Below are 26,704 nucleotides of genomic sequence, written 5' to 3'. Positions count from 1 at the left end.
CTGAAGGTGCAATGTTAAGCAAAATACCAAGTAAGTCCATTGCAGCTTCCTGGTGTAAAATTCACAGCCGTGAAAAGCAGCACAGTGGCTGTCAGCAGCTGGAGGAGAAGGGACTTATTGTGTAATGGGCAGAGTTCCCATCTGAAGATCCCAGGGAGGGATGCTGATGTTGGCTGCACCAACCGAACAATGCACTGAACAAAGATTCACTGGGGAGGGCAATGAGATGGCTCAGTAGGTAAAGGCACTTGCCTCCAAGCCTGACAATGTGAGTTCAGTCCTGGAACCCACATCATCAAAGGAGAGAACGGACTCCTGAAAGTTGTCCTCTGACCTCCACGAGTGTGTGTGTGTGTGTGTGTGTGTGTGTGTGTGTGTGTGTGTGTGTGTGTGTGCATGTGAGCAAACCTTCATTTTAAAAAAAAATGATTGATGGCTCAGTCTTTGCCATACAAACACAATGACCTGAGTTCAGATCCCCAGAACCCAAGTAAACAGTTAGACATGGTGGGACATGCCTATAATCCCAGCCTTGGATGGATGCTTGAAGTTCATTGGCAACCCATCCTAATTGAATTGATGCACTTCGGGATCAATGAAAGGCCTTGTTTCAAAACTTAAAGGTAGAGAGCAATCAAGGAAAGACCTGAGAACTCCATATGCAGGAACATCCAAGTGCCCATTCGCCTGCACACACATATACATATACGTAAAAAGGACTCACATGCCAACTTTTACCTTCTTATATATCTTACCATGGTAAAATAAAAGGGATGTGTGGTTTGCAAAACATGGAAGAGAATCATAGATTAGGCTATGGCTACCACCTCACACCTACAAGGACCTTGTCCACACTCTGATGGCCCCAAGGTGTCCAAGGTAGACTTGTTCCGATGCAGCATGCTATGTAGGCATCTGGGACCTCTGTAGTTCACTGACAATATGCTAGTCACAGGAGGCTCATCACACAGCACTGTGGATTCTTGTGGCAGAGGAAGCAGGCTTCAGATGCTGCCACTGCCTGATGGTCAGTGTCCCCTACCCACTACTGACTTGCGATTCTGTTGCAGATTGCATCCCTGCTCAAGGACAATGAACGCATCCAGTCCACCCAGATTGTCACCCCCAGTGACGAGGACAGTGACATCAAGAAAATTAAGAAGGTCTGTACCATCCTTGTATCGTCTTGCCATCCCATATGTCCTTATAGCACGCCACTCACCCAGTCACCTCAGTTCCAGAGATGGAACCAGAAGCCACTTGCCTCTTTTGACACCTGTCAAGCCATACTTTCTGTGAGTGAAAGTGATATAGCTCCATTTTTATAGAGACAAAGGAAAGGAAGGAGGAGGTGAGGCCTAGACTAAGATCTAGGAAGTCTCCTTTAAGAGTTTTCCTCCAAGTACTGTGCAGCCTCACCAAGAGTCCTCAGGCACCTTTCTGTCATCACTTATTTGCTTATTGCACACACACACACACACACACACACACACACACACACACACACACACTCCCCAGCAGGGCTCAGCAGAGAGCTGGCCTTCATAAGACCCCATAGTCAGCCACTACTTCAGCTCTAACAGAGTTCTCAAGGGAAAAGATACTTTACAAAGTGTCAGGTACTTGCCTAATAGCCAGAGTAGAAACACCACGGACCACCCTATAGTGCTGCAGCACAGGGAAGAGGCCTGGCTATATTTTCATCTTGCCAGACTCAAGACAAGGGAGATGGCTCACCCTAAGGACAGCAAATGAAACAAGAGGATCTTCCCTGTTGGGTTTGCAAGAAAGACCCCATGCCACGCAGACCAGAAACAGCAAATATATCCCACAGGCCAAGTCCAGCCCTCCTGATACATATGGCTTTCAGCCCATGTATATTTTCCCATTTATATTTGTTGCTAGTGCTTTAAGAGCTAAACACTTCATGCAGAAATCTGGATATCTAGTTTCTCAAAAATAGAAATTGCAGCATTCATTAGCCACTTTCTACGTGCCAGATGCTATTCTGGGAGCTCGGTGTACATTAAGTGGGTCCTCAGTAAAAAGCCTCTGAGATTCAATTATCATCTCCATCTCATGTCTGGGGAAGCTGGGACACAGAGAGGCCAGGTAACCTGTCAAAGCTGACACAGCTAACCATCTACAGGAAGAGATACAAACCCTGGCACCAGTTCTCAATCCCATGCTCTCAGGGGCAAGAGCATGTGGCCTCCTAGAGAAGCAGGAAGCCTAACATCCTGGGCCTTGTCCTGGTCAGAGTTAGCAATGCCAGCCATAGGTGGAAGACGCTGCCCTCTCCCATCCCAAGCCAGTCACATGGGGATATAGGAGCTGTCAGGTTCAAACAGGCAAACGGGACGGACACCAGGTCCCACCAAAGCAGGGACAGCTGGCTCTGCTATGGCCCCTGAACATCTCAGCCCATCCCTCAACACAGGGCAGCCCTTTCTGCTTGCAGCATTTGAGAGGGGTTGGCTAAAATCCACCCCTTATCTGTTTCTTGGTGATTTAAAGCCCCCCCAACTTTTTACAAAGTTCTTAGAGGTGATTCTGCACTGGAAGCTGGTTTGCTGTCCATGACCAGTGCCCTTCAGTAAAGAGTCCTGTATGCTGGTCCCAGTCTCTGTGCCCCCCACCCCTATGCAGATCATAAGCTTGTGAACAGCCCAGAAGCCCCAAGAGTACAGGAGGTAGGTGACCCTGTATTAGAAACCACAACTCTGTGTGTGTGTGTGTGTGTGTGTGTGTGTGCGCGCGCGCGTGCGCGCGCGCGTGCGCCCGTGTCTTTATATATGTGTCTTTATATATGTATGTTTCTGTGCTGTCTTAGGGTTTCTGCTGCTATGCTGAAACACCACGACCGAAGCAACTTAGGGGGAAAGGGTTTACTTGGCTTGCATATCATAACCCGTTGAGGGAAGCAATGGCAGGAACATAAACCGGGCAGGACTTGGAGGCAAAAGATGATGCAGAGGCCATGAGGAGTACTGCTCACTGGCTTGCTCTCCGTGGTTGTTCAATCTGCTTCCCTATAGTACTCAGGACCACTAGCCCAAGGGTGGTACCACCCGCAATAGGCTGGGCCCTCCTACATTAATCCCTAAGAATATCCTACAGGCTTGCCTACAGCTCAGTCTTTTGGAGGCATTTTCTTATTTGAGGCCCTCCTATAGCTGTGCAAGATGACATAAAACTAGCCAGCACATGTCTGTATGCCTATTTGTATGTATGTCTTCATGTGGATGTGTTTGTATGAGTATGTCCCTGGTCATCCATGTGTCTTTATATGTCTATGTGTATATATGCCTGTGTGTGTGTGCATGTGTGTGTGTGTGTGTGTGTATGCATGTATCTGTGTGTTTCTGTTTCTGCGTGTGTTGAATGTATATGTATGTTTATGTGCGTCTGTGTTCTCTGCATGTTTCTCTGTGTATATCTGTGTGTATGCACATGCACATGTGTGAGTGAGAATCCTTTCCCAAGTTCCTGCCACTTGTCAGAGGCCACTTCAAGGCCACTGAGCAAGTACCCTGCTCATTTCCCCGCTGAGTTGAGAGAGGCTCCAGCCTGGCACCGAGGCTCAGAAGCCACTGAAGAGCTGGAGATGAGCAGATTTGCCATGTTCTGTTCAATTTGATAATTACCCTCTCCAGACAAGCTTTAATTAAAACCTCTGGACTCTCCGAAGAGTCATTAGACAAGACACAAGCACGCCAAGCACAGCCCAGCAGCCCTTCTCCTCACACTAGCCCTCAGTGGAAACTTTCGGCCCACTTTTCCCCCTTTCTGCTCTTCCAAAGTAATCAGGAACTTGTTCAAATGCAGCGGGTTGGGCAGGCCCTAGAACCCACACTTCTAACGAGCTGTCCAGTCCATACTGTGACGCTCCCTGGCCCTATCTCACAGATAGGAAAATTGTCTCCGAGGACCCAAAGAGCATGCTCTGCATCTCGGGTCTTCTGTCCCTATACTCCCAGCGGCAGGGATTACTAACCCCTGCTCCCTGCCCTTGAGTTGAGATGGCCACAGCTCACACAAACAAAAGTAACTGATGCTAATATAAACCTCCCCCACTGGTCTTAACCAGGTACAGAGCTTCCTTCGAGGCTGGCTCTGCCGGCGGAAGTGGAAGACCATTATCCAGGACTACATCCGGTCTCCCCATGCCGACAGCATGCGCAAGAGGAACCAGGTGGTGTTCAGCATGCTGGAGGCCGAGGCCGAGTATGTGCAGCAACTGCACATCCTTGTCAATAATTTTCTGCGCCCACTGCGCATGGCCGCCAGCTCCAAGAAGCCTCCCATCACACACGATGACGTCAGCAGCATCTTTCTGAACAGGTAAGCAGGACCGACAACAAAGGTGGGAAGAATTGCTTAACCGATGCTCAGCTGAGTCCTGACACAAACACACATCAGTTTCCCACCAAGTACAGACAAGGCTCAGAGAGGAAGGAAATAATTCAAGGTCATATGGTTTCAGGGCATGAGAGGGGAATATAAACCAAGGCCTACATAGCCTAAATCCAAAGCATTTGACACTGGTAAGACAGTTACCAATGATAGTTTTGACCACACAGTTTTGAGGAGGTGGTTCCTGACAGCTGATGGGCAAAAGGCATGTCTACTTCTAAACAGTCTAAAATGCACAGAAATGATTGCACCCAAAATACCAATACCACCACTGCTGAGAAACTCTACTTTCAATATCTAAGCTTTATAAATTGTCTTTATTTCTTATTACTATAACAAACTACCTGAAGCTGAGTACTTTACTGTTAAAAATGGTTGGAAATACAGCTCAGATGGAGCACATTTGTCTAGCATGTGGGAGACCCTCAGGTATATCCCCATCACTGAAGAAAAATAAAAAAGAAAGAGAGGGGGAGAGAGGAAAAGAAATGGCAGCTTATTTGCACTCATGTTTTTGAAGTTTAAGAGCTTAGTAGCAGCCTTGACTTCTGGGAGGCTTTACTTTTCCATGAAAACCAAGCAAAGACATGATGAGAAAAAACAAAACAATAACAACAAAAAAAAAAAACAGAAACACAGACCAGCGTCTCTCATGAATGCGGATGCAAAATATCAAATTGAACCCTATGGTGTGTAGAAGAGGAACGATATAGCCTAAGTAGGATTCATTTCAGGAATGTAAAGATCATTCGATATTGAAAATTAATCAGTATAACTTACTGTATTATCTTGCTGTAACTCTCCCTGGCTTCAGGACCCCTGCAGTCAGGAAAAACTGCAGATACTCAGCCCCTATGTAAAATAGCCTAGGATTTGCATATAACTCTCACACCCTCCTGTATATTTTAAATCTTCACTAGATGACGTATAATAACCAGTACCATGAGGGTGTTATACAAATAGTTATTATGCTATGATGTACGCTATTATGATATAGTGCTTAGGAACGATGATGAGAAGATCTGTACTATCCACTCCAGACACAATTTTTAAAGATTTATTTACTTTATGTGTTTTGAGTGTTTTTCCTGCATACGTATATGTGTAACGTGTATGTGAGGTGCCAGAGGAGGTCAGAAAAGGTTATCAGATCCCTAGAACTGGAGTTTGGAACAGTTGTAAGCCACCATATTGGTACTGAAAACTGTATCTGGATGCTCTGCAAGAGCAGCAGGTGCTCTTAACCACTGAGCCATCTTCCCAGCCCCTGCAGACACAGTTTTGTTTCAAGCATTTCTGCTGTGTTGAGTTTGTGAGTGTGTTGAGTTTGTTGAGTCTGTGGGTGTGGAACCAGGGGTACAGAGAGCCAAGTGTGTATTAAGGAGAAAGACCCATGGTCCTACCGGTGCACACATGTCTGCTGCTCTTGGCTTCTTCCCTCTCCTTCCTTCTCCTTTCTCAAATAAGAGCTGTTGCCTCCCCTCTGCTCACCCTCTGAGATACATGGCCCCTGAGGACATCACCTTCTTCCCTGTCTTAAGCTTGTTGCTTCCCATGAGCATGAAAACAGCTGGATTAAGAGCAAAACAAAACAAGCCAAGCATAGTGCACACCTTCAGTTCCAACACTCAGGAGCTAGAGGCAGGTTGATCTCTGTGAGTTCGGGTCAACCTGATCTACATAGCGAGTTCCCAGACAGCCTGAGTGGGCACCAAAGCCACGAAAACTAGCAGAGAAGACAGCCCTGCCTCTGCTCAGCTCTGGCCCCACTCTGTCCACTTCGGACTGGCCCTGGTCACATCTCCTCCCTGATGGATGAAGGAGGAGGCAGGTACACAGGTCTCAGAAGAACTGCGTCTGTGTCTTCATTGGTTTTCTTGGATTGGTTTCCTTCGCCCCTCACAGTCCCCCACACAGACCTCTTGCTACCTATGGCCATTGTCCCCTGATGTAGACTCCCAGAGTGCCTCTGCTGCTGTAGCCTTCACTACATTTAAACAGTCATTTCGTTTCTGTATGTGTGAGTGTGTGCATGTGTGTACATGTAGAGGCCAAAGGTCAATTGAATGTCTCCTGCAATTTCTCTCCATTTTATTTCCCCCCCCCCTTTTTTTTTAAACAAGGCCTCTCACTACACCTGCATCTAACTCACTGGCAAGCCCCAAGGATGCTCTTGCCTGCTTTCCCAGAACTGGAATTGCCGTATATATCACCATGCTGCATTTTCCATGCGGGTGCTGGAGACCCAAACCAGATCCTCATACTTTTGAAACAAGGCTTGACCCCCTGAGCCACCTCACAAGCCCAAACAATGATTTATTTGGTGTTTAGACTCTTCAGTGACAGGGAGGGCACTGCTACACACTGCACAATTCCTGGGTACCATTCATACAGGGGCCAGCAAAGCTTACCCTGCAAGAGGCAAGATAATGAGCACTTTCACGTTATAGTGGGAGGTAGGAAAAGGAAAAAGAGGGTAATGATGGGACAGATCTGAGCAAAGCACTATGACGTATAAAATGTCACTGCTTTATTCACTGAAAAAAATAAATATTTTAGAGTTTATGAACCCTACATTCCCCATGGCAACTAAGAAATAATAGAAACATAAACACATGGGGCAGCTCTGTTCTTATTAATTTTATTTATACACACTTAAATATAAACTTCATATAATTTTCACTGTCACAAAATATCCTTTTGAGGAATTTTACCACCCCGCCTCAGTCATTTAAGATGTTAAAAACAAAACAAAAAAAACAGATGATATGGTGGCACATACCTAGAGTGCCTGCACTGCAGAGGCTAAGGCAGGAGGATTCAGTCTGGGGTTTATAGTGGGCTCCAAGCCATCCTTAAGTTCAGAGTGAGATTCTGCCTCAAAACAATGATAACGTCAAAGTGAAAATTGTACAAGATGGAGTGCATCATGTTTGGCCGACTGCTGACCTCTGACTTCGTGAACGGTGAATGGTACCTGCCAGAATAGGGTAGCCAGCACCTCAATCTGTCTTTATTACTTCTAGGATTGCATGTGGAATGGCCAGTGTCGGGTCTGGTACCTGTGTTAGCAGAGCTCGCTCTGCACAGGGCTCTAAGCTTTCCACCTTCCAAGGAGTGTGTGCATTTAGAAAAGCTGTGTTGCATGGTCTCCTTAGAGAGTCACAATAAGCTTAGCATTTTAAAAGAATCAATCATCTTTACTTAAGCTGACAGAACTGAATAAAATCAATCATTTTTACCTAAACTGAAAGAACTGAATAAAATGGAAAGCTTTCCAATTATTCTTATAAAAATTTGATTTAAAAAAAAAAGCATACTTGGGGCTAGAGAGATAGTAGTTAAGAGCATCTCTCACTCTCACTCTTGCAGAAGACCCACACTGAATTCACAGCACCCACATGGGGGCTCACAGCCACCCATAACTCCAGTTTTAGGGATCCAATGTCCTCTTCTGACTCCATGGGCACCAGGCATGCATGTGGTACACGGACGTATATGCAAGCAAAAATTCATACTCATAGAATAAAACAAATAATCTAAAGGAATTTTAAATTATACCCGCATGTATATAGTACTACACTCTCTCCCCTCGCATTCCCTCCTCTCTCCTACTCTCCTTCTCTCAACCAAAACTACCAGTACATACCAAGAGACCAGCATGCAAAACTGAAGCAAGAAATACTTGAGTACAGTGGACAGAAATAATGGCAGAGTAGCAGAAGCAAAGTGATAACGAGAGAAGGATCCATCAAACAGAGGGGGGGGACAGGGTGTAGGCCAAGCCAAGGCCACTCCAGATAATCAGCATGGATGTTTGAGATTGCTGTGTTAAGGTGGGTGAGGCGGGGAGGTGGGGGCAGACCATTGAGGAATCCACTAGCAGTCATCTGGCTAAAGATGATAGGTGCTATTGAGAGAAGAGCGTGGACTCTGCAACACGATACGTTACGTGGAGGGACTGAGAGGCTGGCCACCCAGAGCTGCTACTCGGTGAGAAAAGAAGCAGATGGTGGAGGAGTAGCTATGCTGGATAAGTTAGAGGTCATAACGGATGGCAACATGGTAGTGAGTGCAGAGTCCAGGGAGTTTTTAATCCGGATGAGTAGCTTTTCCCATTGTCTACAGAACAGCTTGAAAACCAAGGACATGATCATGTAAAAATAAACAGAGGACCCAAATGATGAGGACATAAAGAAGAACTCAGAAACCCCACAAGTGGGGTTTGTGGAGATGGCACAGTTGGTATTCAGGTCTGAGCCCCATCCCCAGAACCATGTGAAAACATTGAGGGTGTCTCAGCCCTGAGGTGGCAGAGACAGGTAGATCATGGCCCACCAACCTAGCTTACTTGGTGACTTCAGGCCAGTGAGAGACCCTGTCTCAACATAAAGTTGACAGTGTTTATGAGGAATGAACTAGGGTTGTCCTCTGACTGCCATATGCATACACACCTGCAAATACATGTGCATACAGAGAGAGAGAGGGAGGGAGGGAGGGAAGGAGGGAGGGAGGGGGGGTTACCAGGGTATCAGATTAGAAAGTTTCTGTGTCAGAAATGTCCTCTCACCAAAAATATTCTCCAAATTTAATATAATTCTATTCAAAGTATAACCTAGCAAAATGATTTTAAAGTTCACTTGAACAATGGAAGACACGTACCCTACCTGCAATTAGAACATGTTATAAAGAGGGTGGGGAGATGGCTGGGTGGGTAAATCAGTTGCTATGTAAGCATGAGAGCTGAGATTCAGATCCCCATATCCACACAAATGCTGGGTGGGTGCAGTGGTCCACCTGTAGTCACCCAAGCAAGCTGGCTAGCTAGAAAAACTGAGTAAACAAGCTTTGGGTTCAGTGAGAGACCCTGCCACAATAAACACAGTGGTGAGCAACTAAGGAAGACATCTGACGACAACTTGGGTTTCATACCCATGCAAGCATGCATACACACTTGCACACACCACATACACACGAAGGTGGGTAGGGTGGGTTGGATGGATAGATACGTGACTGAGAGAGAGAGAGAGAGAGAGAGCGAGAGAGAGAGAGAGAATGGAGGTGTATAGTATAATGTGATGAAAATACCTAAGACCAGAATCAGCCAGCAGGTCATCAAATCAAAATGAAAATCCAGATTCAGATTGAAGAATGTATGTGAATTTGGAAAAAAACAAAAACACTGCATTCTAATTTGAACTGGACTATTGGCACACCAAACAAAAAGGAAGGTCTCATTGATAACCTTTCTTCTTATATTACACCAAAGCGAGCTCAGGATAACAATTTCCACATAAACTAAACCGCAGGTGAATATGGATGTAGTGTGGGAGTTGGGAAAAGCCTGGTGTCCAAGGTTGAGGCAGAAAGAAAATAGAGAACCTCCCATAGTCAAATGGAAAGCCACCTTATCACCCATGGTAAATCTGAAATGCATGATGGGGCCTCCATGTGTCGGAACTGTGTTTGAGAGAATTGTTTCAACTTCCTGAGAGAAATTAGTAGACAGGCATCACTAAGCAGTTCCCAGGGTAGAGACAAATGGCCAATATGCATGGGAAATACTCATCAAATTTACTAATCACGCATGTGTGTGTCTGTGTGTGATTGTGGGCACATGCATGTGCAGTCAGGAAAACTGTGGTGTCTGCCTGGCCTCTCCTTCCACCTTGTTTAAGACAGGGCCTCCTAGCTGTTTACTGCTGTGGATACCGTCTCTACTTCCCACCTCCCCATGAGAGTGCTGGCTTCAGGCCTATGCTACCACAGCCAGCTTATGTGGGTTCTACAAGCCCAAACTCTGATCACCACGCTCATTCTGAAGCCATCATCTCCAGTGACCAACAGTGGATTTTTTTAACAAATAAAGTCAAGAAGAAATGATTAATTTTTCTTGCAGGGTGGGAAACACTGGGGATTTCTGGCTTGTAAGGTTATGCTGAAGTTGTCAGAGACCACACTTGAGGGATGCTTCATTTTCTATAGCATGCTCCTTCCCACTATGCTGAGCAGAAATGACTTTTCACAGTGCAAGGCTTATACCCACCCTTCACGGGGCACATCCATCGAACAATACAGGCTCAGGTTATGTCTCTCACATTGTGGGAATTCTTAGAGAATTTCAAACTTTATTATGTTATGATGATCTGTGATCAGTGACCTTTGATGTCATGACTTAATTGTTTGGGGTGCCATGAACACTAAGGTGATACATTTGACATGATAAATGCCACATATGCTCTGGCTGCCTCACCAACAGGGTCATTGCTCTGTCTCTCTGGCCTTCCTGTCCCCAGAGACACAATACTGAAATTGGAACAATAACTCGACAGCGGCCCATGAATGTGTGAGTAAGCACAGTCTAAATATCCTATTTTGAATCAAAAGCAAAAACACCTCTCGGTGAGAAAAGCAAGCTGAGAGCTGAATGGCCTGAGAGCCAGGCTTCTTGCAACAGTTAGCCAAGTTGTGAAGGCAAAAGAAAGGCACTAAAGGGAATTAAAAGTGCTACTCCAGGACTGGAGAGATGACTCAGTGGTCAAATGTCCCTTCAGCTCTTGCAAAGGTCCCAGAACCCTCCCAAGGTGGCTTACAGCTGCCTGTAACTCTTCTAGTTCCAAGGAATCCTATGCCTCTGACCTCCTCAGGTGCCTGCAATGATAGACACATAGTTGTATTCAGTCGATGTAAAATAATAAAAGTAAATCTTTCATAAAAAGAAGGAGGAGGTGGTAGTGTTGGTGTTGGTCTAGCAAACACACAAGCGCTAAGAAAGCTAGCAGTACTATAACTGTTAAGGGGATGTTCTGAATAGTCCAAATGGAAACTCAAATAGGCTGTGACCTAATCCAGAGCAATGCTCCAACCCTCAACTCTGGGAAAGCTGAGAGGTAAGGAAGCTGCAGAAGCTGGCAGTGGTTCATGGGAAATAGTCATTCCTCCAACATGCAGTTCAAGAAGAAGCGTCAGATGCTGATGGGGGAGCTGGAGTGAGTTGTCCAGAAGATGGATCAGTGATAACCCAGTCCTCCATGTGGACCAAAGAACAGGCAACTCCATGGAAGCCTGCCACAGCTACTGAGAAGTTTGTGCCTGGCTTCAGAGTTTCACAGAATGAGCTGTCTCGTTAAGGGCTTAGACATGGAGCCTAAGCCAGTGGTCATGCAAAGTTCTGAATTGCCAGGAGCCTGAATCTCCTTCACCTGTGCTTTGTGAATGGAGCCAGGCACATCCATATATAACATGGAAGCCCATTGTTGAGACCCAGTATCAAGGAAAAATGAAGATTCCTTCCAAAACAGTACCTGAGATTGACCTGGTCACCCCAGAGCTATGATAGAGACACACAAACCAAATGTTTATCTCATGCCTGCTAACATGTCAGTCTGTTCTGCAACTGGCACCTCAGGGAGGAATATCAATGTTCAAATCTGATTGTCTAAATAATATACTTTTGTAAGACTGCCACAGGTAGGGATACTTCTGGAGGATCTGGTCAAAGTTAACTCAAGAGCTTCTAGGAAACACACACCATTGTAGATGGCAGGAAGAACATCCGTGATTCATGGGAAAGGACAAGATATTGACGTAGGCAGGAGTTTGGGAGGGGATGGTTCCAACTCTCACAGGTAACTTGGAGGCACTCAAGACATCCACAGAGGGAGTCACCACTGGTGTGTGTACACAGCAAAGAACCCAGATGATGACTGAAGTCTGAAGATGAGACTGAAGGGCTACAGTCTCGGGATATAAGCAAAGCAGGTGATGTCTTCAAGCAGCTTCTACCCATGGAGAACCCTGTAATACTCTAATGCACTGGTTCTCAATCTGGGAGTTATGACCACTCTGGTGTTGAATGGCCCTTCACTGGGAATTGCATAAAAATCATCAAAAAACAGATATTTTCATTACAATTCATAATAGTAGCAAAAGTATAGTTATGAAAATAATTTTATGTTGAGGGTCACCATTACATGAGGAACTGCATTAAAGGGTTGCAGCATTAAGAAGGTTGAGAACGACTGATCTAATGTGATAAAGGGTTTAGAGTACCACAAAAACTTGGCTGGTAGCAGCAGCAAGGTCTGAGGTTCTAAGTTTGGAAGAATTCTCCTAGCCATAATATATGAAACTAAGAACTCCTATTCTGAAAAGGAGGGGTCAGGGGGCCTTGAAGACTTCACTGTTATCTTATTTTAAGAAGTCACACAGCTACTCCAGCCTTCCGCAGCCATCTCATTAGTCATGGTCAATGATGCTGCAAGACCCTTCACCAACAGGATTGGCTTGCTGAAGGTTCAGGCGTCTATCTTTCAGCAAGGAAATGTTTCTCAGGGCATGTGGATTTTTACAGCATCATAGTTAGGCTGGGGAGATGGCTCAGTGGGCAAGAACACTTGCTACATAAGCGTGAGTCCCTGAGTTCAAATCCCCAGAACCCAGATAAAAAGCTGACATGGTTGCATATGTCTTTAACCCCAATGCTGTGGGGAGCAGAATCAAAAAGATAGCTGGGCCTTGCTGGCTGCTAGCCCTGCCCCAGGCTCAGTGAGAGACCCTGCCCCAAAGGAATAAGGTAGTGCATTCTCCTATGGCCTCCACACAAACACATGGGCTCATGCTCTGGCACACACAGGTGTGCATATACCAAATATGTACCATACATACAAACACAGACATCACATTGCTACAGTTAGACTAAAGAATAAATACCTCATAACAAACAATGGGGGGGGGGGAGAATCTAGTGACTCAATTCATTAGCCTGTTTGTTTTGCTGTATGATATTGAGCCGCCCCTTGCAATGCCGTCAAGCTGGTTGGCTTTACTGTCCTTTCTGTGATGCTCCTGGTCTGTTGTTACACTGGCCTGTGCAGTATTGGGATCTAACGATATTCCTTCCCTTGGTGATACATACACTGGTGTCTGGTGCCTATCTTGTGGCTGCCTGAAGTGGCTTCCCTGTGACAGGCTGCAGCAGTGCTCAGTGCCATCTGACAGGATGTAGATACAAGTCTCTCTCGAGACATGAAAGTCTCCAGCCACCGTGTGTGTGTGTGTGTGTGTGTGTGTGTGTGTGTGTGTGTGTGTGTGTGTCCGTGCGCGCATTCTTATGCACCCCCAGATTGGTCTCTTGGTACCCAAGGATCTTCCCATATTGAAACCAAAGTTCTTCCTGGTTTGAGAGTCAGCTAGACATCAGATGGAAGCCACCTCCCCAGGTCACTAGGTGGCCTTAAGGTGGCAGACAAGTCAGTAACTATGAGATCCTCACTCAGAAGAGAGAGCTGAGCAAGTGTTCCCTGCGGTCACCTTTGTCCTTTGTCGGGTTTTGCTGGCTTTACTTTTTGTAGGAGTTGCTTTCCTCCTCCACGCCCTTTGGAGTAACCTGGAGTTGCTGGCTTTGCTCTCTGGCATGGATGTACTATGTTCTCTCTCTTTCCCTTTCTCTCTCTTCCCCCCCCCTCCCTGTATCTCTGCCCTTTGCAGGCGCTTTCAGATCTTCTTGGGGCCCCTGTCCTTGGGCCCTGCTGTACACCCTCTGCTTCTCCATGTTCCCTCTACCTCTTCCCCTGCTCGTGTAGTGCTGATACAGCAGGACCCCTCAAATCACAAATGACTGGGAGGGACAACACATCTGAGCAGAAAGCAGAGCCTAGAAAGGGGCAAAGACAGACCCTGTGCTGCCTTTGACTCAAGGGAAGTAGTGGGGTAGTCTCCCTTTCCCTCTGGAACCCTAAATGTAGTGAGCCCCACAGGTCTCCTCCATGTTTGAGGGCCCCCCCATCTGTTTATAGAGGGAGCTGGGCAGGCAGCTGTGAACACAGAGGAACCAGAAGGAAGGGTAGGACAGATGCCCTCAGGAGGGGGTAGTTGTCACCTGTCCCTTAGTTTCTCTTCTGTTATAAACTTGTCCTGAGAGAGGCCTCTGGCTGTGCTCTGGAACCAGCCACTTTGAGGAGAGAGGGAAAGGGGGAAGGACCAAGGCCAGTGTGAACCCCAGCCAGGGCTAGGCTGCCTAGGCCGCGCTCTCTGAGTGTGCGAATGTGTGTCATGGTGACAAAGGCCAGAACTCTGAGTCTTTTAGCTCCCTGGTTTAGATTCCCCAGAATAAAGGCATCGCAGAGTTCCGGACTCTGCAAGGCACCTACAGTATACCAGGCACCCAAGCTGCACCACGGTAGCAGGAGATTCTTCACTCCAGCTTATTTCACACAGACAGATTTGGGCTTCAGAGATATTTTAGGTGTCTTGCTGGAGGACACGCAGCTAGAAAAGAGTCCAAGTCAGATACCAACTTCACCCTGTAGGTCCCAAGCCCCATCTCTTCCCACTGACCATGCGTGGCTGGTGTTCTGTATTCTCCAGGTCTCTCCAATACCTTGGGGCAGGGGAGTAAGGGGAGACAGCAGGGAGGGCTTCTCGTGCACAGGAGACTGCTGGCCGCAGCCTCTCTTCTCTGCCATCTCTGTGGGCTGGCATCCCCTGTGCAGAGGGGCTCGTGTAGGGGTTGATGCTCCAGCGCTTAGGTGGTTGGAGTTCTGACTGAGGGCTCTGCGTTTGGTGCAGCACTGATGTGTTCCTCTGCAGGGAGGGAGGAAGCCCAGGCAGGAGCTCATCCGTGCTTTTCCTTTCAGTGAGACCATCATGTTCCTACATCAGATCTTCTACCAAGGCCTGAAGGCCCGCATCTCCAGCTGGCCCACCCTGGTGCTGGGTGAGTAGCTAAACCCCTGGGACCCTATCCTCAGGGGACCCGGAGTCCCCTGAGAGGAGAAAGACAATCACCACATGCTCTTAGGAGAACCTTCCACTTTCCCTTTCAAAAGACAACATGCCCACCTAGGAATATGCCCACTCAGAAATGCCTCAAACTCCAGAAAAGTAGAAAACACTCAAGTTGTCCCCCGCTACTCTGTTCCCCAAAGACAACCACCCCAAACACTGCTATGTTCCCTTCCACATTCTCTGAGAGTCTGAGTGTTTTCCTTTCCCATTTTTAACACAACCAGAAACTTAGTGACCTGAACAGTTCGAAGCTTGTTTATAAAAGACATTTCATTTGTTTGCTTACATTCGCTTATTACATTATGCTGGGGTTTTAATCTGTTCGTTTATTTGGGTTTTGTTTTTTGGTTTTTGGTTTTTTTTAATTGTTTTGAGGCAAGGTCTCTATTGTATCCCTAGCTGCCCTGGAACTTGCTGTGTAGACCAGGCTGGCCTTGAACTGGTAGAGAGAGATCTGCCTACCTCTGCCTCCTAAGTGCTGTGATTAAAGGTGTGCAATGCAGTTACATTTTAACTTACCATGGTAGGTGGAGCATTTTTTTTCACGCCCAGTTGTCTCATGCTGAGTTTCTTGGTGGCTGTATAATGTTCCAGTGTCCCTCACTGTACATACTACAATCCCAGCAATCAGCTAGCTCTTCTATTGGTTCTAAGCTGTCAGAGCCAGACAGAGATAGCCCTCCAAGGAGGGTGTGTCTCATGTCAAAGACACCTCAGAGCAATGATGACCTGAGTGCAGTCCCCAGAGCCACATTAAAAGCTGGAGCCAGGGCCTGGAGGATGGTACTTATAGCTCAAGCAGAGGACTCAGGTCTGGTTCTCAACCATGCACATGGAGGCTAACTCCAGTTCCAGGGGAAATCTGATACCCTCTTCTGGCCACCGTGGGTACTGCATGCCGTGGTGGTTCACTGCTATGATTGAGAAGGTTTTTTATCATAAGATATAAGGGAGAAAACAGACATAGGCATATGGAAGGGCCCAGACTGAACCAAGCCAACAGACTTGAACTGAACTATGAGAATATAGAGAGACATTGGAAGATTGAAAAAGGAAGAGAGAGGAAAAAGGCCAAGAGAGGAACCAGGAACCAGGAGCCAAGAGACCAAGAGAGCACTGGCCAAAATGTCTGAGTTATATAGGGAAGAGAAGCTGAGGGAAAGGAAAGGAAGCTCAGGAGCTGGAGACATTTGGGGCAGGGGCTTAGTGTAAGAAGTGCTGCCAGGAACAAGGACTCTGAAACAGGTAGCTGCTGTGATAGGAGACTCTGGCAGCCAGTGTCTGCTATGGTATGTTCATAGGCACCTCAGCCATTTGTCCCGAGTGTCTCTGAGACCTACAAAACACATGCATAAAATAAAATAAGCTTTAAAAAAAAAAGCTGGACTTGACATGCATTTATATTCCCAGTCAGTGCTGGGGAGGCAGAGACAGGTGAATCCCTGGGGCTCTCTGGCCAACCTAACCTAATGAGCAAAACCTGAGTACCAGTAAGAAACCTCCTGAGCACCAGTAAGAAACCTCCTGAGCAATGGCACTGAAGGTTAAGCTCTGGCTTCCACATACAAACACACAGAGGCACATCACATGTGCTCATACACACATGTGCCCACTCACACACACACACACCGAGAGAGAGAAAGAGAGATCCTGCCTCTTACAGAGACGCTTGGAGTTGAGGCAAGGGCTGGCCACACTCCACGTGGACCCATCATTGATAAGGTGTGAGCTTATAAACAGCTATAAGCCTGTTTTCTTCAGTTGGAGGGGGCTGCCCTGAGCAGACCCCCAGGAAGCCACAGCCACCAGGGTATGGGCCCCTGAAGCATCTCTCTAAGCCCTTTCAGTCACAGCTGTCACAAGACAGCCCACGTCTCAGCACCCACTTTTGCTCAGGGATAAGGCTGGTATATCAGTGTAACCTCCAAAGAGGTTACTCCCTGGAGTGGGGATTTGAACCCCTCACACAGCCAAAGGCCTGGGGACATCTAGCCCCGGGGTCCCTGTGGCCTGCTGACCCCACCTGCCCTGCAGCCGACCTGTTCGACATCCTGCTGCCCATGCTCAACATCTACCAGGAGTTCGTCCGCAACCACCAATACAGCCTCCAGATCCTAGCACACTGCAAGCAGAACCGGGACTTTGACAAGCTTCTGAAGCAATATGAGGCCAAGCCCGACTGCGAGGAGCGCACACTGGAGACCTTCCTCACCTACCCCATGTTCCAGGTGGCTGCCATGATCTTCAAGGGAGCAGGCTGGGGCGGGGGCACTGAGGGCTCAGCTGGCAGGACACAGTCCCCAACAATCCCGGCAGGTGGAGCGCAAGCTGACTTCCCATGTGCTTGTCCGCTCCAGCAGTGGGGAAGGTGAGGGGCAGTCCCTAGAGACAGTCAATGGGGTCCCCATCTTCCTGGCGCTCCAGGCAGGTCAGAAATGCAGCCTGCTTTCCTCCTTTGCCCACTGGGTTCAAAGGATCATTCTTGCCCACCCCCCTCTCTCTCTCCCTCACCCTCACTGCCCCACATCTCTTGTCTGTTATCACCATCTCTCCCTCCTTGCCCTGCCCCTCCTTGGCTCCCTGTCCCTTTCTGCCTTTCCACCTATCCCTCATCTCCCTCGCTCTGTCCCTCCATGTCCCCTGCCTCTCACAGATCCCCAGGTACATCCTGACACTCCATGAGCTGCTGGCCCACACACCTCATGAGCACGTGGAGCGCAACAGCCTGGACTATGCCAAATCCAAACTAGAAGAACTGTCCAGGTGAGTGCCTAGCCGCGGTGCAGAGGGTGGGCAGGGCAGGGCAGGGGTGCCAGTTTCCTCAGGGGGAGATATGAAGGAAGGCATAGCCTGCCTCCCTTCAAAGAACTGGGTCCCCTGACTGACCTATGCAGCTTATACACAGGCCTGGATGAAGCAGCAAGTGTTGTGTGCTGTCCCTGCGCAGATGGACCCTGCACAACCCTGTGCATTCGAGTGGACCTGTCACCCGCAAGAGGGAGTTTCCAGTAGCTTTCAACACATGTTTGTCCTCTTTTTCAGTGTCAACTTGCCAAACCCTGTAGTGAGCCAGGTGTGGTGCTAGACATCTATAATCCCAGTACTCACAAGGTGGAGGCAGGAAGGGCAGATGTTCAAAGCCAGCCTCTACTGCATGCAAGTTGGAAGCCAACATAAGTTACATAAGACCTTATTAAAAAAAAAATGTTGCAAATGGAAACAATGCTGGAGATATAGCTTAGCTAATGGCATGCTTGCCCAGCATGTATGAAGCCAGTACTAGATAAAACCAGGTATGTTAGCCTGTTAACTCCAGCACTTTTGAAATGGAGGCAGGAGGATCAGAAGTTGAACTTTCGAGGCCATCTCCATGAGACCCTGTCTCAATAAATAAATAAATAAATAAATAAATAAATAAATAAATGATGATAAGAGCTCCCCAAGGAGGGGGATTCCAGGTGACCAGCCTTCATGTGACCAGGCTCCCATTGACAGCAGGAGTGGCAGGTGGATGAGCTGTGGCCATTTCGGACACTCTTGTCCAGACCCCTCCCCTGGCCCTGCCTCTGTCCTACACTCAAGGGTGGGACTCTTCCTCTGTAAGAGCAGCTGCAGGAGAGGAAGCCCTTTCACACCCCCACTGAGGTTCTGGGGAATGGGAAACAGTCTAGATTGGAACTAGAGCTCAAAGGCAGAGCTAGGAATTCCCAATGGCTGGGGTGAGAAAATGAGAAAAACTAGTGATTCCAGACCTGTGTGGCCTTAACCAAGACAGATAGTGTCGGGGGTCCGGAGCTCCCCTGGGAATCATGTGGAACTTGAGATGCTATTAGCTACTCAAGTGGAGGAGACCAGAAAGGAGGGCTCTAGAGTCTGGAATTGAGAGCCTTCATCCATTCAATTACCACAGGAGTGACTTCCAACAGGAAGACACCAGAGCCTAGAATTGAGCCTGGGTGGAGGTTCCAAACTGAGAAGGGCCTGGTGATCAGGGGATTAGAAGGTGAGGGGCAGGGAGGCTCAGCTTCCGGAAGCCAGCAAAGGCTAGCCAGGTAGGTGGCAGTTGGATGGGAAGGAAACAGGCTGCCTATCCCGATCCTTCTGGAACCCAGAGTTAGTGAGGCTCGAGGGGGGACCAGAGTAGGCATAGTATCAGGGTGTGCTGCAGAGGGGTGGAGTCAGTGCCAGGAAGAAAGGACCCTCTCTGCCTTCCACGTTCTGGAACCAAATCCTATGCGCTGGTCATGGAGGGGAGGGGCGTTAGAATGACCCCTGAGGTTCTTCATCATTGAGAGATGCAGGTCCTGGTACAAATGGGGGGGCTGGAGAGACCTAAGACCTAGGTATGCATCCTGCCCCTCTTCATTCCACCTAACACCTGAACCTTCACCTGAGCCCAGCCCTAATGGCACATTGGAGTGTTCTCTCTCTCTCTCTCTCTCTCTCTCTCTCTCTCTCTCTCTCTCTCTCTCTCTCTCACACACACACACACACACACACACACACACATACACACACAGAGTGCTGAAGGAAGTGTCCCGGCAGGACTGAACCCATCAGAGCCAAGTTCTGTCCAGACCAAGCTAGGAACCACACCTCCTTCTCCAGCAGACATCACACACCAGCTGTTCTCAGAACTGTACTTCAACACCCCTAGCTGCACTGCCTCTAAGGACCAGGCCTTTCTTTTACCATCCTATCCTCAACCACTGTAGCACAGACCGTCAGTTCCAGTTCCCCAGGGTCCCTCAGAGTCCACGAGCTACATGTGCACATGGGACCCCAACAACATCTGAAACAGAACTTGTCCTGACAGCTGTAGAATGCCCTTGTCAAGTCTGCCTGCCACTGTGGCATCGCCCCTTTGTGCCTTTCGGGGTCAAACACACCCCAGCAAAACTTCACCATGAGAAATGTTCTCAGTGCCACTGGCCACGCTCAAACAAGGCCCAGGGACTGAGGCTATGAGAATCAAGGCAGTCTAGACCCTGGAGAGTCCCTAAGCCAGATGAAAACCAAGCAGGGATGGAATGCTGCTGCCCACCTCTTCCCCGGCGTTCTGCACATGGGAAACTGAGCATCAGCTGACTCGAGGCTTGAGTGGTTTACTCATCCTGTAGCCTACCCAAGCAGAGTCTATTTCCCTGAGGTTAAACCATACTGGTCTAGGTGGCATTCATTGACTGTAGAGTCTCAAAAATTGGCAGAAAGGCGTAAGATGTGTTCTTGAAGTGAGTGGGGTATTTTTCCAGAGCTCCCCCTTTCCCAAAAGTATTCATTGCTTTCCAAAAAAGCCTGGAAACCCACCAGGGCAAAATTGCCAGAGAGCACTACCTCCCTGCTCTCCGCCCCGTCCCTGCCCCCTCCACCTCCCCCCTACACACACACACACACACACACACACACACACACACACACACACACACAAAACCTATTTTTTCCAAAGTAATTAAATGGCGCCATCTTCTGGAAACTATGGGACATGCAGAAGACAGAAAGGAACAAATTCTTTTCCTCCAAGAAGGCAGCTAGATAACAAGGTGAAGGCCAATATTTACCTAAGCCAACAGAATTGGCAGGAACTCCAAAATCTCAGGCCATTCTTGGCCCCATGTAACATTAAAAATGCAGCCATACAAAGATATGTGAGAAAGATCTGGGGTGTAGCGGTAGTGGTAGAACACTTGACTAGCATCCTCAAGACCCTGAGTTCAGTTCCCAGCAAGGGGGAGAGGACAGCCTGAGGAAAAGAACACAGGGGTAATGAACTTTGTTTGCTCTACAGATGATAATAGTGTATAGTGAGACAAGAGTAACAAATAGGGGTGTCCTGGGCTCACACCTCCCTCCTGAGCTGGACCTGTGATCTATCCTACAATGTTTAACACTGAAATACGACTGGCCTGCGTCCTGGCTGCCAATTTCCATTTCAGTTTTTCTAAAATAAGCACCTGGCTCCTTGGCTGCCAGGGTATGAAACCAGGTGGAGCCTGGACAGTGTCCTGCATAGTTGCTACTCAATTGAAATACATCGCCTTCACCTTCTTAACTACAGGTCCCACCCCCAAGCTTCTCTTCTTCGGGCTGCCCAGAGAGCACAGCATTCCCCTCCCCCCTGCAAGTGGCACAGCATGTCCCTTACTTCCTGTCTCCCCCAGGATCATGCACGATGAAGTCAGTGAGACGGAAAACATCCGGAAAAACCTGGCCATCGAGCGCATGATCATCGAGGGCTGTGAGATCCTCCTTGACACCAGCCAGACCTTCGTGCGACAAGGTAGGGCAGCTGCTGAGCCCCCACCGAGGGGTCCCTGGGAGATGGGCAACACTGGATGTCCCCAGTGGACTGGCCTGCCACTGTGGTTGTGGAGTGTTCTGAACTGCTGGGGTGCAATAGGTCTGCCTGGAAGCAGAATCTGTACACATACACATGCTACTCAGTTTCCTGCATGCCAAATACGAGTCTACTACCTAGGTTAGCCTCGGGCTTTTTGATGTAAGCACTAACCAGTTCTTTCAGGGAGAGAGTAGGGGACAGGATGAGGACAGATAGTGACTGGCTCTGGGAATGGCGGGTTGGGGGGAAGTCGGGGAAAGGAAGCCACGCTTAGTCGTTCTCCCTGAAATGGGTCACCTCTGCCTCCTGCTCACCTTGAGAGTATGGCCCTGTTGCGCTCCTGGTGACTTGGAGACATCAAAGGTCACCTTGTGCCACTCTCGTGGTCTATGGGAAACTCAGCACATGCTGTGTGCCTCAGATGAATCTCTGCCCCCAAATAGACCCCAGCATCCCCTCTACCCAGCTTTGGCTAGTCAGCCTAGCAATGGCTTTCTACTGCAATACACTGAGGATCACATGCTCAGCCCAGGCCCTGAAGCTAAGCACTGTGATTGATTGGTGATGTCTGCTGTGGCAATATACACGAGAGCCCGCCTCTGTTTGTTCAGCTTCATCCTTCAGTGACATTCCCAGACCTCAGCCAGCTCACCATTTTTTTTTCAGAGCCCCCTTTGCTTGCCAAGCCCCTGGTCCCTGGCTGGGAGGTTGTGAGGTCCTATATAGGGCTGTCATTATCCCCACCACCTGGCTTTGGGGCTGGGCTGGGAGGAGTGGCCAGGGTATTTGGGGTACCTTGTCTCACGACCATTGGGGCTGCACCTCAGCCTCTAGGGCCGGGCCAGGGGGTGGCGTCATTGGTGTCATCTGAGGGCTAGCCTCCTCTCCACCACCCCTGCTCCCCAGGTTCCCTCATCCAGGTGCCCATGTCAGAAAAGGGCAAGATCACCAGGGGGCGCCTGGGATCTCTGTCCCTTAAGAAGGAGGGCGAACGGCAGTGCTTCCTGTTCTCCAAACACCTCATCATCTGCACCAGAGGCTCCGGAGGGAAACTGCACCTGACCAAGGTAAGGCTGCAGAGAGGAGCTGGAGAGGAGCTGCGAGGCCTGGGGCTCCGGCTCACAGGCTCTGCCCTGACTTCAGGGCCCGAGGTTGACGGTACAGTAGGCTGCTGAAGCACTTAGGCGGGACTGTGTGTGTGAGCACACGCCTGCATACACACATACACGCCTTGGTTAAACTGAGACTGAGGGCAGGAATAAGCAGACATCCCATGATATCTCTTGCTGAAGAAAGCATGGGAACTGGGAAGATGGCATCAGGCTCCAGGGACTCCCACAGCTGGCCAGGAGTTCTAACAGAACTTTCAAGACACAAGTATGAGCATAGGCTGGTGCGTGCGTGCATGCATGCGTGTGTGTGTGTGTGTGTCTGTGTGTGTGTGTCTGTGTGTGTGTGTGTCTGTGTGTGTGTGTCTGTGTGTGTGTCTGTGTGTGTGTCTGTGTGTGTCTGTCTGTCTGTGTGTGTCTGTGTGTGTGTGTCTGTGTGTGTGTGTCTGTGTGTGTGTGTCTGTCTGTGTGTGTCTGTGTGTGTGTGTCTGTGTGTGTGTCTGTGTCTGTGTGTCTGTGTGTTTCTGTCTGTGTGTGTCTGTGTGTGTGTCTGTGTGTGTGTCTGTGTGTGTGTCTGTGTGTGTGTCTGTGTGTGTGTCTGTGTCTGTGTGTCTGTGTGTGTGTGTGTGTGTCTGTCTGTGTGTGTGTGTGTGTCTGTGTCTCTGTGTGTGTGTGTGTGTCTGTGTCTGTGTGTCTGTGTGTGTGTCTGTGTGTGTGTATGTCTGTGTGTGTGTGTCTGTGTGTGTGTGTGTCTGTCTGTGTGTGTCTGTGTGTGTGTGTGTCTGTCTGTCTGTGTCTGTGTGTCTGTGTGTGTGTCTGTGTGTGTGTGTCTGTCTGTGTGTGTGTGTGTCTGTGTCTCTGTGTGTGTGTGTGTGTCTGTGTCTGTGTGTCTGTGTGTGTGTCTGTGTGTGTGTGTCTGTCTGTGTGTGTGTGTGTCTGTCTGTGTGTGTGTGTGTCTGTGTGTGTGTCTGTGTGTGTCTGTCTGTGTGTGTGTGTCTGTGTGTGTCTGTGTGTGTGTGTGTCTGTCTGTGTGTGTCTGTCTGTCTGTCTGTGTGTGTGTGTCTGTCTGTCTGTGTGTGTGTACGGTGTATGGATAGGGATGCTGGGGCAAGTGGGGGATCCCCTCTAGCATACGATTAGAGCAACGAGTAACATCTTTCTCCAGGCAAAGGTTCTCAGACACCCACTCCTCTACCACAGGAAGCCCTCCTCAGGGCAGGTGACCCTGGGAGGCTGCTGAACTGTTGCCACCACATCTGCCCTCTTGTAGCACAAGCTCAGTGGCCTGGACCATCCCAGTAGGTAAAGGGGAAGAAGTTCTCAGACCCCCGGGCCTTTGCTCCTGCAGGTGTACCCAACTGCACAGCCTTCCCTCGTCTTTGGAAAACCTCCCTCAACACAACTCACTGCTAGTCCCATTGCCCTGAACCCCAACGGGCCCACAACACATGTGACCCTGCAAACATCCTTCAGTGACTTCATCAGTCAGAGAATGCTATTCCCACAGAAACATTGCATGGGGGGTGCCTGTCAGTGAGCTGACAGTCCCTATAAATTTGCTCTGCTCATTACAAGACCTTGTCTCTCTACGCTGCCATCTCTCCCCACACTGTCCATCCTGTGCAAGAAGATGGGATTTCAAATGTGAACGTGCAGCCTGGAAAGGAAAGGCCAGAAGGTGCCCTTAATTAAGTGAGGGCATCAGAGAAACCTTCCTTTGGGGACCTGGATGCCTGGTCCGTAGCTTCCCGTTGAGCTATTAGATCAAGAGCTGGCTTCAGGGGAATACCCTGCTTATGTTAACATGTCAACAAATTAGCTGGTTGGCTGCACATGGAGAAATTAATTTACAAATATTAAACACTCCAGTTCCAACCAAATTGTGTGTCAAGGGAGGCTTTCATTAATTGTTAGCTCCAAGTTCCACTCCAGATGTCTCTGTCTGGGTTGGGAGGGTCAAGTCTCCTGTCGCTCCACAGTAGGGTGAGCACGGACAGGTTGATCTGGCGACCCTATCGCGGTTTCTTGATCGGAGGCTGGAGGTTCGTGTTTTCATGGTGGTTATTTTCTTTGGGTTTTAAAGGGTTAGACTGGGAGCTGGGGACAGCTCAGGAGTGAAGAGCCCCCGCCCTTCCAGGTGACTGAGTCTGGTTCCCAGCACTCAGATGGCTCAGGGCTGCCTGGAACTCCAGCTCCTAAGCATCTCACTTCCTCCTCTGGCCTCCATGGGCACCTGCACACACATTCCATGAACACACATGTACGCATGCATACACACAAACTAAAATAAAGACAATTTTCAAAGAATAGCCTGCATGAAAGGGACGTAGGATCAGAGCATCGCTGGGAGTACCAGGCAGACCTCAGACAAGTCAGGTGACCTCACTAAGCCTCCGTTTCCTTATCCGGATATGAAAATACTGCCCAGGAATGCAGAGGGAGTCCCAGTGCCTGGTACAATAAATTCTCAGTAAGTTAACATCACTGTAAAGCCTGTGATAATGAACTTGTCATATGGCTAGCAGCAAGGCCTCGAATGATGATTACTGTGGTCAGTCCCTGTCCCAAGTGTTCTCACGGTGTCCTTTCTTTATTCCTGATCATGGGAAATGAGTGTTGACCTGGGGCTGGGCTGAGGGCCCTGAGGCCTTCTCAGGACCCCACCAAGAGCTGACCAGGAGACTTGAGCAGTCACTTAACCTCTCTAACTTCATTTATGATTCCATAAAATAAGCTCAGCAACACATATAATGGATCCATAAAGTTGGCCTATCTTACCATTGGTAACAGGAGGGGTTGGCCAAGAACAGGATTTCAAGTTTGTATAGCTTTAGTGGTAGGACGTAATTCTCAGAGATGCTGATTAGACATGAGCAAGCCTAACAGGACAGATTCTGGTCCGTCTGCCCACAGTTTGACCTCAGCCTTCATCAGGGGTGGTCTCCCTAAGAAAACCTCACTTCACCCACCTCAGTGGACTTCGTAAAGGAAGCCAACGTCCTTTGCTTACAAACCAAAGTGCCCACTCGGCATATGCCACACACACACACACACACACACACACACACACACACACACACGGAGGTGTGACTGCTTGGTGTAGAGGCCCTTCTTCCAGCCCTTAGTTTCTGGAACTCCTACTCTTACACATGGACTCCTGGTCCAAAATGGTGCCTGCTGCTCTTTTTTCAGAATGGAGTCATATCCCTCATCGATTGCACCTTAATGGAGGAACCAGAAAACACAGAAGAGGAAGGTGGGTGTACAAGCTGCTTATTTGTGCTCATGCTCTCTCTCTCTCTCTCTCTCTCTCTCTCTCTCTCGTGTTCTCTCCCTCTTGTTCTCTCTCTCTCTCTTGTGCTTTCTCTCTCTCTCATACACACACACACACATACACACACACACACACTCACCAAAGTTGGCAGGAAGAGCAGGTGCTTAAACATGGTAGACTCTGACCCAGATGCAGAAAGACGAGAACAACCCAGACTGTGGCAGGCAGCTCACAGTGTGTGCCCCCAGAGGGAAGATCTTGACACTGTGAACTTACTCTTTCCAGTAACCGCTCTCAAGAGTTCCAGGGCCTAGTGCGTGTGGTGCCCTGGATTTGATCTCCAGCACCAAAAGGAGAGTTGAATGTCAGTGATAAAATAGCTGGAATTTACTTTCACATTGGAGAGCTGTAAACCAAACTAAATGTTCAGCCCAGTCCATAAAAGCTCCAGATGCTGAAGTTGTTTGTCCCAGGTGTTAGGGGGAAGGCTTGGTTGTGAGTCCCCGTCTAACCTTGACTTAGCTGCCTCCCTGCTAGGAGACTTAGTTAAGTCCTGGCTCAGAACCCATTGGTGCAGTGAGGGCAGAGGACATACTCCTCAGTGACTCGAGCTCTGAATCAAGAATCTGCGTGCCTGTAAGTTACTTGTCCATGCCAGATCCTCTGTTCTCTCCCGTTTGAAATGGTGACTCTCACCTAGCCAAAAAACACTATTCTAAAAGGAGCGGCCAGTGGCTTGGCCTCGTCATGGAGTCTCTGCTGGTGTCTAAGTTGGGGCTC

The 26,704-nt window shown here is 48.7% G+C and overlaps 1 protein-coding gene across 1 annotated transcript in view; it reads left to right on the top strand.

Moving 5' to 3' along the window:
- Positions 1-26,704, top strand: part of Rasgrf1 (Ras protein specific guanine nucleotide releasing factor 1) — a 102,856-nt gene that overhangs the window by 33,565 nt on the left and 42,587 nt on the right. The window contains exons 4-11 of the mRNA XM_051207379.1: positions 1,071-1,163; positions 4,091-4,344; positions 15,054-15,133; positions 17,239-17,432; positions 17,858-17,967; positions 21,363-21,481; positions 22,448-22,608; positions 25,843-25,906. Of these exons, the coding sequence (XP_051063336.1) occupies positions 1,071-1,163; positions 4,091-4,344; positions 15,054-15,133; positions 17,239-17,432; positions 17,858-17,967; positions 21,363-21,481; positions 22,448-22,608; positions 25,843-25,906 (1,075 nt within the window). The remainder of the gene's footprint in view (positions 1-1,070; positions 1,164-4,090; positions 4,345-15,053; positions 15,134-17,238; positions 17,433-17,857; positions 17,968-21,362; positions 21,482-22,447; positions 22,609-25,842; positions 25,907-26,704) is intronic.

The sequence above is a fragment of the Phodopus roborovskii genome, unplaced genomic scaffold (genome assembly GCF_943737965.1).
Source record: "Phodopus roborovskii unplaced genomic scaffold, PHOROB, whole genome shotgun sequence".
Classification (NCBI taxonomy): Eukaryota; Metazoa; Chordata; class Mammalia; order Rodentia; family Cricetidae; genus Phodopus; species Phodopus roborovskii.
This window is presented reverse-complemented; position numbering and strand designations above follow the sequence as displayed.